Below are 15,578 nucleotides of genomic sequence, written 5' to 3' on the forward strand. Positions count from 1 at the left end.
GAAATCTACCCTCTTAAATTTTTTTTTTTTTTTGTCTTTCGTGTTTTTAGGGCTGCACCCATGACATATGAAGGTTCCCAGGCTAGGGCTGAATTGGAGCTGTAGCCACTGGCCTAAGCCACAGCCACAGCAATGCAGGATCTGAGCCATGTCTCCAACCTACACCACAGCTCACGGCAATGCTGGATCCTTAACCCACTTAGCAAGGCCAAGGATCAAACCCGCAACCTCATGGTTACTGGTTGGGTTCGTTAACCACAGAGCCAGAACGGGAACTCCAACCCTCTTAAATTTTTTTAAGTGTTGTCGACTATAGTCAACAGTACTGCTGACCACAGGCTATTTGCTATACAGAAGATCTGTAGAATGAATTCATCTTACATAACTCAAACTTTATACCAACTGAATGAGCAACTCCAAATTTTTCTCTCCTCCAGCCCCTGAAAACCACTGCTCTATTCTCTACTTCCATGAGATTGACTATTTTAAGTTCCTCATAAAACTATATATATTTACATACATGTCCTACATAAGTGCATGTATACTTGTCACTCTGTGACAGACATTTTCACTTACCACTATCACAACCTATTATGCCACATCTAAATTTTGCCCATGAAAATAGTTTCTACATGTTGTTTACAAGCAACAAAAGAAAAAAATAAAGTGGATAACATTGGAATTTTTAAAAAGTTTCTGATTTTTATGGCTGCACCTATGGTGTACGGAAGTTCCCAGGCTAGGGGTTGAATTGGAGCTGCAGCTGCCAGCCTAGGCCACAGCCACAGCAACACAGGATCCGAGCTTCAACCTCAACCACATCTTGCAGCAAAACCCGATCCTTAACCCACTGAGCAAGGCCAAGGATCAAACCCACATCCTCAGGGACACTTTGTCAGGTTCTTAACCCACTGAACCATATCAGGAACAAAATTAAAATGTCTGTGTTTGGAGTTCCTGTCGTGGCGCAGTGGTTAACGAATCCGACTAGGAATCATGAGGTTGCGGGTTCGGTCCCTGCCCTTGCTCAGTGGGTTAACGATCCGGCGTTGCCGTGAGCTGTGGTGTAGGTTGCAGACTCGGCTCGGATCCCGCATTGCTGTGGCTCTGGCATAGGCCGGTGGCTACAGCTCTGATTGGACCCCTAGCCTGGGAACCTCCATATGCCGCGGGAGCGGCCCAAGAAATAGCAACAACAACAACAACAACAAAAAGACAAAAGACAAAAAAAAAATGTCTGTGTTGCAAATGATACCATCAAGGAAGTGAAAAGACAACCCACAGAACAGAAGAAAATATTTATAAATCATACACCTAATGAGGGATTTCTACTAAGAATATATTAAAAACTCTTACAATGTAATAATAAAAAGACAAATAACCATTTAAAAAATAAGCAGTTTAGAGACATTTCTCCAAAGTAGGTATTTAAGTGGGAAAATAAGCATATGAAAAGGTTTTTAATATTAGTCACTAAGGAAAAGCAAATCAAAGCCACAATGAAATACTAATTCATAGTGGACGGCTAGAATTAAAAAGACAGATAGTAGAAAGTGTCAAGGATGGGAAGAAACTGGAACCCTCACATATTGTTGGTAGGAATGTAAATGGTCCAGTGCCCTGAAAAACAGTTGAGCAGCTCCTCAAAAAGTAGGAACACAGAATTACCACATGATCCAGCAATTTCACTCCCAAGCACATACCCAAGAGAAATGAAAGCATACATCCACAAAAAACCTTTATAAGAATATTCATAACAGTAGAGTTTATAATAGTCAAAAGTGGAAACAACCAAATGAATAGATTAAAAAATGCGGTATGAACATACAGTGGAGTATTATTCGGCAAAAAAAAGAAATAAAGTACTGATACATGTGCAACATCAATGGCACTTGAAAACATTGTTAAGTGAAAAAAGCCTAGTCACAAAATATCACAATGAAGTGATATTACACTTCATTCAATTACATGAAGTGTCTAGAATAGGCAAACCAATAGAGACAAGAGTCAATTAATGGTTACTTAAGGCTGGGGAGCAACTGTGGGAGAAGGAATGGGAACTGACTGCTAGTAACTACTGAGATTCTTTAGGGGAGGTGAAAATATTCTAAGGGTGTGGAGAAAAAGGAACCCTTGTATCCACTGGTGGTAGGACATAAATTGGTAGTCTCTGTGGAAGACAGTATGGAGGGTTCTCAAAAAACTAAAAATAGAGCTACCATATGATCAGCAATTGCACTCAAAGCGTCCATCAACACATAAATGAATAAAGAAGATATGATGTGTGTCTGTGTATATACACAATGGAGTACTACTCAGCCATAAAACAGAATGACATTTTGCCATTTGCGACAATATAGATGGACTTGGAGGGTATTACGCTTAGTGAATTAAGTCAAAGATAAATACTGTGTATTATCACTTATATGTGGAATCTAAAAAATAAAACAAATTAGTGAATATAACAAAAAAGAACGACTCACAGATAGAGAGAATAAAGTAGTGGTTACCATAGGGGAGAAGAAAGTAGGAGAGCCGTATGGGGTAGGGGATTAAGAGGTATAAACTTCTACACATATACTAAGCAACAAAAATATATTGTATAGCAGAGGGAATACAGCCAATATTTTATAATAACTATAATAGAGTATAATCTTTGTACCACTATTGGTACACCTAAAACTTATTTAATACTGTAAATCAACTATACCTCAATTTTTAAAAAAAAATTCTAAGATTGCAGTAACAATTGTATAAACCTGTAGATATATATTTTTTAAAAACTGAATTATATTCTTTAAGTGGGTGAATTGTATGGTACATGAATTATCTCAAACTGTTTTTAAAAATGCAGTCTATTGGCAGACTGGACACAGCTGAGGAAAGAATATGAGCTTGATGATATTTCAATAGAAATCTCAAAAAGTGAAAAGTAAAAAAAAAAAAAAAAATTGGGGAAAAAAAAGGCCAGAATATCCAAGGAATATGGGACAACACCTTACAAAAGGTGTAATATGTAATGAAAATATCCAGAAGGAGGAAAAACAGAAAGAGGAACAGAAGAAATATCTGAAACAATAATGACTGAGAATTTCCCCAAATTAATGTCAGACATCAAACCCCAGATTCAAGAAGCTCAGAAAGTACCACAGGATAAATGCCCCCAAACCAAACAAACAAAAGCCAACTATACATATACATATATGTATATGTAAATACACACACACATATATACATATGTATATGCACATACATATTTTTCAAACTACAGAAAATCAAAGACAAAGGAAAAATCCTGAAAGAAACCAGAAAGAAAAAAAAATTACCTATTGAGAACAAAGCTAAGAATTATATCCAAATTCCCAGAAACAAGCAAGAAGTGAAATAAAATATATAAAGTGTTGAAAGAAATAAAACACCAATCTAGAATTCTATATTTTACAAAATTAGTCTTTCAAAAGTAAAGGAGAAATAAAGACTTTCTCAAACAAAAATTGAGTGAACTTGCTGCCAACAGACCTGCCTTACAAGAAATGTTAAAGACAATTCTTTAGAGAAAAGGAAAATAATACAGGTCAGAAAATCAGATCTACATAAAGAAAGAAAGAGCATCAAAGTAGTAAGTGAAGGTAAAATAAAAATAAGGGATAGTCACAGAACCAAAATGAAGGAAAGAAGGAAAAAGGAAAGAAGGAAAAAAGTAACACAGCTTGATAGAAAAAGAGCGTGTACCAGAAGTATTAAGAGTGGAAAGGGGAAGCCAAGCCAGGAAAAATCATTTTGTTAGAAATTAACCACAAAATGGATAATTACATGCATGTAATCATGAGCTAGCAACAGCATATTCCCAACGAATCTGACATACCTACATCCCTGATGAAATTCTGAGGTCTATGTCCAGTGTCTACAAAATGTTGGCAGTAATCATTATGGGGATTTAAACTCTGTGTTCCCTAAAGAAAAAGTCAAAATAATTAATGGTAGGTATGCTAACTCTGAACTTTATTTTTTATTATAAGGCCGAACAAAATATAAGTGATAGATTAAAAAAAAAGAAAACATCACCACTAAAATGGTAGTACTACTCTTATCTACAGACACTACTAAAGACAGTACTCTACTTTTAAAGCAAATAATAAAACACAATTTAGCAGTAGTTGCAATAGCCAAAAAAAGCCGCTAACATAGTGTTTATAGTGTGGTAAGCCCTATGTTAAAATGCTTTGCATCCATCAACTCATGTATTATACCTTATTTATCCCATGCTGTAATAAATACCTACTTGGTTTTATTCAAGCCAAGTCTGCATATAATGATTACAGGCACCAATACTAAACTTTACTTACCTTAAGAAAAGTACTAGAATCTTTGTAAATTTCTTCTTCATATGGCAAATTCTCTTCCTCTTGTTGCATTTCTAATTCATCCTTGGAAAAGGAAGACAAAGTAGACATTTTATATATAAGAGGAATAGTTTATGTATTATGATATCTTGAATATTAAGACTCCTAAGTATTTTATTTCCCTGAGATACAATAAAATTTTCAAATTACTGTTAAAGTCAAACAGTGAAGGCTTTGATTTATCAACATCAGCTCTAACTAGTTATGTTTATAATAAAATAAAAATTTCCTTTTCATTCTCATCAATAATAAATGTCTTTATTTACCTCAGATATAATACCTTAAACATTAGAATTTAGCTCAAATCAGAAAAGATATGACCACTAATGAGGCAATTTTATTTTTATTAGATCAAACTATACAAAACTGCTATTTTTATATTTTAACAAAAAATGTTAAAATGTTAGGAACTGTATATCATTTGACCTAATCATAAATATTTAAGTTCTATGTTAGTATATATAAAAATGCAACCAACACACGATAGTATTTATTAAATTAGGTGTTATACCTAGAGATTTACTGAAACTATTCTCTTCTCTATTGAATACAACTGTACAACAATTAATTTGAAAAAATGGAGGTAGTTTTTTTGTCCTTAGCTTTCTTTTCAACTAAATATTGCAATTACAAATTTAGAAGCTGGGGTTTTTCTTTGGGCCTCTGTCAGAAGTGGTTCTACAATGCCATCTAACCCATGAGGTCTCAAAATATTTTAGTTGTACTATCCTTTATCATTAGCATGGAATAATGCAACTTGAAAAAGCACTGTAGCATCTCGAAATTTGATTCAATTCTGCAAAGTTTCTGATACATCTCCCTTCTTATTTTTATTTTTATTTAAGAATGTTATTGCCTAGTGCTTATTAGGCATTATGCTAAGTGCTTTATATACATTGCCAAATTTAACCCACAACCTCTTGTGTTAAAAATAAGAAAACTGATATAAAAGTCTGAATTTACTAATTACATATACTCAGTATTCTGTCAAAATTCAGCTTTTGATAAATTTGTTTTCCTGGGTTAAGAATATATGGATTTCAAACATTTATTTTTATCTTGACCATAAAATTGTTCCATTTTATACTTGCCTTGTATTCTTCTATTTTGTCTTCATCTGTCTCTCCTTCATCTTGATACTTACGTTTTGCATTTGGAGTAGAGGTATCATAAGAAGCCCTGAAAATTAAAACCTAAGTATCACACACAAATATATATAAGATGTATAAATACAGCTACAATAATATTAAGTAACAGGTTACGAAAACAGACAGGGCAAATTTTTCCTAACTAAACAGTATCTATTCACCCCTTTTATAAATCTTAAAAGTATCCAACCTGATTAATAATTCTATATTTTTATGAGAAAGCAATCAAATGAGAAAATAAGCTTTTATAACATGTATAGCAAAAAGAAACTTCTACATTATGTATCATTCTAATCTGTCTTGAGCAAAATTGATGTTCAAGTTGATAGACTACAATACTGAAAAATTATAAATGCTTTCTGAACTACCAAATGAATACTACCTTTAGGGTAAAATGTGTGCTTTTTTTATAATGATTTTTTAAAGTAAAATTATTTATGGTATATAAGCTAATTCTTAGTCTAACATTCTATTTTTAAACTACTTGTAAATGAGAATTATGCTTAGAAAATAAGTATTTCAGGAGTTCCTGTTGTGGCGCAGTGGTTAACAAATCCGACTGGGAACCATGAGGTTGCGGGTTCAATCCCTGCCCTTGCTCAGTGGGTTAACCATCTGGCGTTGCCGTGAGCTGTGGTGTAGGTCGCAGACGCGGCTCGGATCCCGTGTTGCTATGGCTCTGGCGTAGGCTGGCAGCTACGGCTCCGATTCGACCCCTGGCCTGGGAACCTCCATATGTGGCAGGAGGGGCCCAAGAAATGGCAAAAAGACAAAAAAAAAAAAAAAAAAAAAAAGGAAATATTTCATAATTTATGAACAATAAAATACAATATTTTCCAAATCTCCATGTTAATGCTTATCATAACAACATACTTCATACCTGGGATTACTGTTTATTAATATGTTCCTTTCGCAAATATTAATATGTCACTAAAAACAAAAATTATCCACTGACCTGCAAGTTTCTCTTGTTTCAGCAATTTCTCTCTGCTCATCTTTGCTATTTAACACAGCACCAATGCTGTCAGCACTTTCGGCTCCCAACTGGGAAAAGGTAAAAACCAAAAATTAGATCACAATGCACTGAATAGCCTTTTCAGCCATTTGTAGCAGCATTTAATATACCAAGTATTAAAAGAAAATACCTGTAACTACCACAGCAGGCAAATGGACTAATCACCTTGCGGGAAAAACAGAAAATACCTTGGGAAAAAAAACCATGTTAATTATGAATGATTTTGACAGCTGAAAAGTATTTTATGCTTTCAGTTACTGTGAAATTAAAACAACTCGAGCCGGTCCTCTACTTTTAAAGCAAATAATAAAACACAATTTAACAGTAGTTGCAATAGCCAAAAAAAGTAGCTAACATACAGGGTTTATAGTGTGGTAGGCACTATGCTAAATGCTTTGCATCTATCAGCTCATGTGCTGTACCTTATTTATCCCCATGATATAATAAATACCTATTCAGTTTTACTCAAGCCAATGCTGTATATAATGATTACAGGTGCCAATACTAATCTTTACGAATACCCAAAAAATAGTAATGCAAGTTCTGGTTGGCAGTTGAGGAAATTTTGCAAAATATAACCTTTCTAAACAAATTACTATTGAGATAAGCCTGGCTACATAGTGAGATCAATTCAGGGAAAACTTTAAAAACCAAACCAAGAAGGGTAGAATGCAATTTACAGATCATGAAGAACCATAATATATATAAGTACAAGAAGGGCATGAGGAAATCATGATTAAATAGCTCCTTAAACTCAAGAAAGATGAGAAGGCGTGCTACAATATTAAAGCTGCAAGTCCCCAGCCTTGATCTTAAACAATTACCACTGCCTCTTCAGACTACCCACTTCATGACTCCCCTAAGGATTCTCCAATGATAAATCTCTTCCAAGATAGCAACTGTTCCTGCTATTTCAACTTTCCATAAAATATTCCCGATCACTCTTCTCTTTAGTCAGAAGACACATCTACTTCTCACAGGTAGAATGCTTTCTAACCTTCTTCCCACCTCTGACTCCATTCCCTTCAAATCTCAAAAGAGAACAAATTATTTCCTCAGGTGCTTCTTTCCTGAATACTGTATATAGAATAGGCAGCCTCCTTTCATTATTCTTTTCATCTCCTAATTTCCTCATTCAGATCAAAGCACTTAATACAAACTTTTAGCTTTACTTTTGTTTATTCTTTATTTATATTGAATCACAGTCTCTATCACAACTTTCAATTTTTTTATTGATACACTTCAATTACTTTATCAATTTACTTTTGTTTACTTCTCTCCCAAAGAAATGTTAGCTTACTGAGGAGAACTCTGTCCTATTGAAATCTCTAAGTTCAGCAGCTACTTATAATGTCTGACTTATAGCAGATGCTCAATAAATATGTGAATGAACAAATGAAATTTCCTACCAAGGCCTAAATTAGAATACAATGTTTTACAAGACGAATGCTTTTTTTTTTTTTGCCTTTTTGCCTTTTCTAGGGCCGCTCCCTCGGTACATGGAGGTTCCCAGGCTAGGGGTCTAATTGGAGCTGTAGCTGCCAGCCTACGCCAGAGCTACAGCAACGCGGGATCCAAGCCACATCTGCAACCTACACCAGAGCTCACGGCAACGCCGGATCCTTAACCCACTGAGCAAGGGCAGGGATCAAACCCGCAACCTCATGGTTCTTGGTCAGACTCGATAACCACTGAGCCACAATGGGAACTCCAAGACGAATGCTTTAAATCAAATTCCGCTCACATATATAATTGTCTTCTCAAACTCCAAAATTTTTTTTAAAAACTGTAATAGAATAACTTAAATAAATAACAGACTTTCCATTGTGGTAACCCTAAATAAATTATTTGAGTAATTACAACAATTTGGTATCATTTGAAAGCAAGTGCAATTTTCTGAAACAAAGCTACAAGTTCAGTAAAAAGCACATGTAAATTGCTAGTGGTAGCATCATTTGCCACAGTCATGGTCTGGGCCTATACACTGCATCCAATATCTTCATCCAGCAGCCAAAAGCAAATCAGGGAAATTATACACATTGAGTTGTACTCTAACAGTTATTAATCAACAAAAATTTATTAAAAGCTTACTTTGGACAAGAAACAAAGTTAGGGTGGAAGATGAACACAACAGGAATTAAATGCACACAAACTGTATTGTGTATGATGGTTAGTTACACACAGTAGTGGACTCAACAGTAAGGACAATGGAAGCTGAGAGAGAAAAGAGCCTAAAACAGGGAGATCAGGATAGATTTCATCAAGTTTGGACCTGGAGTGTGCCACAGTGGATAGAAAGAAATCAGAAAGGAAGGACAATTACTAAAAATCAAGTATATATTGCACAAATCACATTCTGGAGAGTAATAAACCAGTCTGTCTTATTCATACAGAGAAAAGTAAGTGAAAAAGAGGCTGAAATTGGTAAAAGTGGAAGTCTGTCATTGACTACATTGAACATCCTTACCTAAGTGGAATGGTTCCTGTCCAACTACACCAGGAGGCAACTAGGTGTATTGCAAAGGGCATGCAAAGGCCTAAAACTGCATCCTGCAAACTTAAAAGCATTGTGGACTGCAGCATGTAACTAAATTCTTTGAGCTTTATTTTCTTCATCTATAAGGTGCAGACAGCACCTGACTTGTACGATCAAATATAAGTAAAAACTTGGCAGAGTCTTAACAATACAAGGGATTTAATAAATGGCTGCCATTATTAAATTCTGCACACCATGTAAGCTCTTCAAGGGTAAGACTACTTATTATTCATAGTTGAATACCCAATGTCTACGAGAGCTTCTCGCATATAGTGAGACACTCAAATAATTGTTTATAAATGTATTTTGAATCAAATAGAGGTTTGAATTCAAAACTAAACAGTGGGGGTAATAGAACTACTGATCATTTTTGAAGATAACATGATAAAAAAAAAACTGGGAAAAGAAAGGCCTGGAAAAGATACCTGATATGTCCAAAATCACAACGCCAAAAGGACAGGGACAGATCTGATTCCAAATACCCACTTTTTAAACACTGTACCATAAATCTTTTTAAGACATCATAAAAGAAAAGGTCTCAGATTTCCACTTACTAAAAACAAGATTTATTACTGAAAAAAAATAAGATGCCCTATTAAAGCCTATGAGCATTTCCCCCATCACTTTCACTGATCTGAATGATAGAATGGAAAACACAGCCTCAGACTTAAGTAGCAGTCTATACTTCAAGTAAATGCTAACTTATACACAGGGAGTATGAAGATAAGCTTTGGAGAGACAAACCTGAGTTCAATTTTCTGTCCTAGCGGTGAAAGACCCGGGTCAAAAATGACTTAACCTCTGAAGCTTCTGTTTCATTATCTGTTAAGTGATGATAATACTACCTATTTCAGACGTTTGTGGTGACTGATACAGAGTAAGAATTCAAACATTAGCTGTAGGTGTTGACGAGGTTACCGTACACAGCACAATCGACTGCAACACACAAGATACAGAATCTAAGATTTACACCCAGGCTACTTCCAATGCAATCTTCAGACATCATCCCAGAGAAGATACTGTAAATCTATTTCACAAGGAAGCCACAATCTTAAGAATTAAGCGCTGACTATGAAGAAAGGCAAACAACTGTTTAAGTAGTGAAGAGAAATTTAGGGGAAAACAAGTCACTTTTCATTGCTTGAACTGCGGTAACTTGCACACAAAAACCAAAGCTTTGTATCCCCATCACTGAGCACTGTGCCAGACACTGCGCGGGCCATCAAGTTTGCTGAAGACCACTCAAACGTGGCGTTCGGTTTAGCACCACCACAATGACCTCGCATGGAAAAGATTCGGGGCACCACGTGAGTTGAGAACAAGAGGCAGGCCCAGGGATTAAGGTCATGGGAGCAAAAGGGACTGCACCCCGGAAGGTAAGGAGACAGAAAACGGGGGTTACGGGTGGAGGCAAGAGAGCGGCCGCGCACGCGCATTCGCGACCCCTCCCAGGGCCGCGGACCTGCTGCGCGAGAAGCTGTCGCCGTAACTTCTGCCGTTCCCGGATCTCCTGCAAGCGGCTGTCCATGGCCCAACTCTTGTTTTCCACTACGTCGAAAATTTGGCAATGAGGAGATAAATTCCCCCACCAATCTTTCTTCCGAATGTGTGGAACACAAGATTCTCCAGCAGCTTCCAGCGGCGGGTACCCAATATTCTTTTCCTCAATAGGTATTTCCGGTGCGGTCCGAATTTGCTCCTCCAGACCGGAAGTCCCGCCTCTTCCTGAATGCCTGCGATTTGACGGCACCTACAAGGGAACCAATGAGGGTCCTGCAACACCAGCCCAGGAGAGGTTTCGGAAAGCTTTGCGGTTTGGTGGACGCAGCTGTCAAAGATGGAGTGGGCCGGTCTCCGGGCCTCTCATTTGAGCTTTCCTTTATGAGACTTAAGGCTCCCTTGGTGTGTTAGGAGTTGTGGGCCGCTTCGTTGATTCCTTTTGCCGTAAATTCCTCAGTTGCTAGTCCTAACGTTTTAAAAATTGCCGGGTAGAAGTTCCCATCGTGGCTCAGCAGAAAGGAATCTCACTAGCATCCATGAAGACGCAGGTTCCATCCCTGGCTCTGCTCAGTGGGTTAAGGGTCTTGCGATGCGTTGAGCTGTGGTGTAGGTTGCAGACTCGGCTAGGATGGCTTAGGCCGGCAGCTGTAGCTCTGACTCCACCCCTAACCTGGGAACCTCCATATGCCCCGGGTTTGGCCCTAAAAAGACAAAAATAAATAAATAAAATAAAAATTACTGGATAGCATTGTCTTGCTGAAAGCACGAATTCGAGTCAAATTGCGGGGTTTGAACCCTGCACTAGCTGAGTGATTGGCTAGTCAATCAATTTCTTTGAGCCTCTATTTTTCTTATTTCTAAAATGGGCGTGAGGAGTGCCTACCTCACAGAGTCGCAAAGATTGAAAGAATAAACAGAGCCAAAAAAATTCTGCTATGGAAGTGTTTATTACTATTAAGATTTTTTTTTTACACTTACTTTCCCCTTCAGGCAGGGAACAACTACTTCCTCTGCCGGGGCTCTTCTTCACAACTTATTAGCCTTTGAGAAGTTTCCTATTTTATTTTTATTTTTTAATTTAATTTTTTCTTTTTACAGCCGCACGTGCAGCTGATGGCCTACACCACAGCTGCGAGCAACAGAGGATCCAAGATCCATCTGTGTTGCAGCTTGAGGCAATGCCAGATCCTTAAACCACTGAGGGAAGCCAGGGAGCCAACCCTCATTCTCAGAAAGATAGTGTGGGCTCCTTTATCTGCAGAGCCACTACCTAAACTCCAAAAAGTTTCCTATTTTACCACGATGAATTTTATGGAGTGTTTTCGTTAGGGAAGTGGGTGGGTGGTAGTAAAATATGTCTTGGTTCATGTCCTAGAAGTCAGAGGCCAGAAGCCCCCTTTTTGTGTTTTAGCTGGATATGAAAACAAGTAGCCTACTGAAATTACCTGCTTGTGGAAAGAGGCAGAGGGAAGGGCAGGGCTGGGGAACTCAGTGATGATTCTCCTCTTTTAACAGGAAGGCAGCAAAGACCCAAGTCTAAAGTTATTACCATTATACACAACATTTATCATCTTGTTCTGAATTCAAAGCAGCAGAAATAAAGACATCATGTTGCCTCAAGTTTAATTGGAAATTGTGGCAAGTACGTACCAACATTAGTAACAAGTCTTTATTCTTTGAGAGAAGATTTAAATTTTGAAAATATTGTTGGAGGAGTTTCTGTTGTGGCGCAGTGGAAACGAATCCGACTAGGAACCATGAGGTTTCAGGTTCGATCCCTGGCCTCGCTCAGTGGGTTGGGGATCTGGTGTTGCTGTGAGCTGTGGTGTGGGTCAAAGACATGGCTCAGATCTGGCATTGCTGTGGCTCTGGCATAGGCTGGAGGCTACAGCTCTGATTGGACCCCTCGCCTGGGAACCTCCATGTGCCACAGGTTCGGCCCTAAAAAAAAAAAAAAGGAAAAAAAAAAAGAAAATATTGTTAAATCTTCCAGATCAAAAGCAGGTGGGGGTTTTCCTACTGTGGCTCAGTGATAGAACGCAACCGGTATCTGTGAGGATGAAGGTTGGACCCCTGGCCTTGCTCAGTGGGTTAAGGATCCAACGTTGCCCTGAGCTGCAGTATAGGTCACAGACTTGGCTTGGATTTGGTATTGCTGTGGCTGTGGCTGGCAGCTGCAGCTCCAATTTGACCCCTAGCCTGGGAACCTCCATATGCTGCAGGTGTGGCCCTAAAAAGGAAAAAAAAAAAAAAAAAAAAAAAAAAAAAAGCAGGTGGGTCAGCTAGGCCAAAAGTGAGTGGGACTAGACTCTAATTGTCATGTATTTCTCAAGAACTAGCTCTGAAAGGCAATTTTTAAAACAGAAGTAGTCTGCTGAGTAATGGCAGCACTACTGGAAAAAATGTGCTAACTTCCAAGGGGCCTATACTATAAAAGACAATGCTAATTTGTATGGATGAATTAAAGTGTGATTTCTTCACAAATCAGCTGCAGCATCTGGCAGTCACATAAGCTGAGTGTTGATCTGAACTATCAGTGTTGTGAATAGGCATTTTGCTCACCCAAATGAAGGGAAATGCCCCTCTTCCAAAGTGGACTCAAACCAGAATGCCCTTTTTTTTTAATACATGCATGTCCTCCTAGTTATAAGTATTTTTAAAGCCTCTTACTCTTCTCTCTTCTTGATAGTTTAAATGCTTTAAAAATATAATAAATATATTTTTAAAAACCTACTGCAATACTATATGGAGTGAGTTAAGAAGAAATTCTGGGAGTTCCTGCTATGGTGCAAAGGGTTAAGAACCTGACTGCAGTGGCAAGGGCTGGAACCCTGATTGGTGCAATGGGTTAAAAGGATCCGGTGCTGCCCCAGCTGGATGGGTTGCAGCTGCAGCTTGGACTCCATCCCTGGCTTGGGAACTTCCATATGCCACCGGTGCAGCCTTTAAAAAGAAAAGAAAACACCCAAACCAAAAAAACTTGTTTGAAATAACTGTAATAGAATATAGAGTTATCTCTATGAAAATCACCATACTTACATAAGAAATGAAGTTGTTTATGAAGCAAAATACATTTTGGAGTTTACTCTGTGGTTTATAAAAGTGTAGGAAATTTTGTGCTGTAGCTCATTCAAACTGAAAGCCTTAATGCTTTATGTTGTTTTTAATTTGCTTGGCTTTACAACTTACTTCTTATTTTGAGTTGAATATTCTCTCCCTCCAGAATGTGAAATATTAAAAAAAAATTGGAAAGAGAAAGTACATCTTGCGATGAATCAAAAATAAAACATACATTCAAAGACTGATGATATAGTATCATCATCAGGTGCTACTGCTTCTGCTTTTTTTTTTTTTTTTTTTTTTGGTCCAAGCCCATGGCATATGGAAGTTCAGGAGCCAGGGATCAAACTAGGGGCACAGCATCAACCAGAGCCACTGCAGTGACAATGTCAAATCCTTAATCTGCTATGCCACCTGGGAACTCCTAGTGCTGCTTAATTTTTAATGATGTTTGGGACTTTAAATATTTATATCAGTAGCAGGTCTTTCCTCAGAATTTACCAAGTACTATTACAAAGAAATAATACACTACTCTAGAAATTTGGATCAAAAAAATACTAAAAGTTATTTTTGTAACTTTATACCAAATTATCATAATGATGATTTAATTGTATACAGTCTTTAAAACATATGACGTTATTGTAGCTAATGCAAATATTGTCGTTTTTACAATATTTAGAATTAAATTTCTAAATTTCAAAGAATTAAGTTTTAAACAAATATGAGAAGAGCTTTGTATATATGCTCAAAAATGAAGATATTAAAACCAAATTATGGCTAAAATGCTAAATCTGTTTCAGATTATAAATCAGTGCATCCAAGAGAAATCACTGGAGTCACCCTCCATTCTCCATTCCCAGCATCTTCCTCTGGTCATTTAAAGTCAGAGGACTTAGGAATGTGCAGAATTAGTATTCACTGGTTACTCACTGGTTATTCAGAATTCCCTCTGATTTGAATTCTATTGTTTTTTTTTTTTTTTTTTTTTTTTTTTTTTTTTTTTTGGGCCACTTCCGCGGCATATGGAGGTTCCCAGGCTAGGGGTCTAATCGGAGCTGTAGCCGCCGGCCTACGCCAGAGCCACAACAACGCGGGATCCGAGCCGAGTCTGTGACCTACACCACAGCTCATGGCAACGCCGGATCGTTAACCCACCGAGCAGGGGCAGGGATCGAACCTGCAACCTCATGGTTCCTAGTCAGATTCGTTAACTGCTGCGCCACGACGGGAACTCCCTCTCTATTGTTTTTTTTTCTTCCATTCATTTATGTGTCAAATGCACAATAAATAAGAGCATGTTGATCCTGGTGAAATTTGGCACAGAAAAACAGCTCTGGCCACAGAAACTTGAAGAGTTTTACTGAAGGGGAAAAAAAAATACTCTGGATAGGAGCTGGATTCTAACTTAAATTTCCAACTGTCCTAATAGTTTTGTTATTTCTCTAAAGGCCAAACCTTGCACATAATAAGGCTTACCTTAAGCCAAAATATGCTATTTCATATTTTGGAAACTATATTACAAAGAAGCAAATCTCTCATGTCTTTTTTTTTCTTTTTCTTTTCTTTTCTTTTTTTTTTTTTTGCTTTTTAGGGCCATACCTGAGGCATATGGAAGTTCCCAGGCTAGGAGTCTAATCAGAGCTGTAGCTGCCGGCCTACACCACAGCTCACAGCAACACTGGATCCTTAACCCACTGAGCTAGACCAGGGATTGAACCCACATCCTCATGGATACTAGTCGGGTTTGTTGACCACTAAGCCATGATGGAAACTCTAAAATCTCTCATGTCTATACCAAAGTCTAGAGTTCTAGCTACTGAAAACATATTATATTCATACTAGGGTGTGAAAGCACATGATTCTGTATGTATGTGTATAAACACATGCACATATGCATATATGGTAAAAGTATAATT

The 15,578-nt window shown here is 37.5% G+C and overlaps 1 protein-coding gene across 2 annotated transcripts in view; it reads right to left on the reverse strand.

Moving 5' to 3' along the window:
• Positions 1–10,768, reverse strand: part of METTL14 (methyltransferase 14, N6-adenosine-methyltransferase non-catalytic subunit) — a 34,094-nt gene extending 23,326 nt beyond the window's left edge. Inside the window, exons 1-5 of one of the 2 annotated variants that reach the window (XM_003129231.7) lie at positions 10,565–10,768; positions 6,507–6,595; positions 5,495–5,582; positions 4,347–4,427; positions 3,866–3,953 (exon numbers count right to left, since the gene is read on the reverse strand). In XM_003129231.7, the coding sequence (XP_003129279.3) occupies positions 3,866–3,953; positions 4,347–4,427; positions 5,495–5,582; positions 6,507–6,595; positions 10,565–10,630 (412 nt within the window). In that variant the 5' untranslated portion in view covers positions 10,631–10,768. The remainder of the gene's footprint in view (positions 1–3,865; positions 3,954–4,346; positions 4,428–5,494; positions 5,583–6,506; positions 6,596–10,564) is intronic. The other variant, XM_084973085.1, reaches the window with a different exon arrangement.
• Between the last annotated feature and the right edge of the window lie 4,810 nt (positions 10,769–15,578).

The sequence above is a fragment of the Sus scrofa genome, chromosome 8 (genome assembly GCF_054392235.1).
Source record: "Sus scrofa isolate SSC_HxYL_T2T_F1_AM1 chromosome 8, Sscrofa_HxYL_maternal_Yorkshire_Landrace_v2.0, whole genome shotgun sequence".
Taxonomy (NCBI): Eukaryota; Metazoa; Chordata; class Mammalia; order Artiodactyla; family Suidae; genus Sus; species Sus scrofa.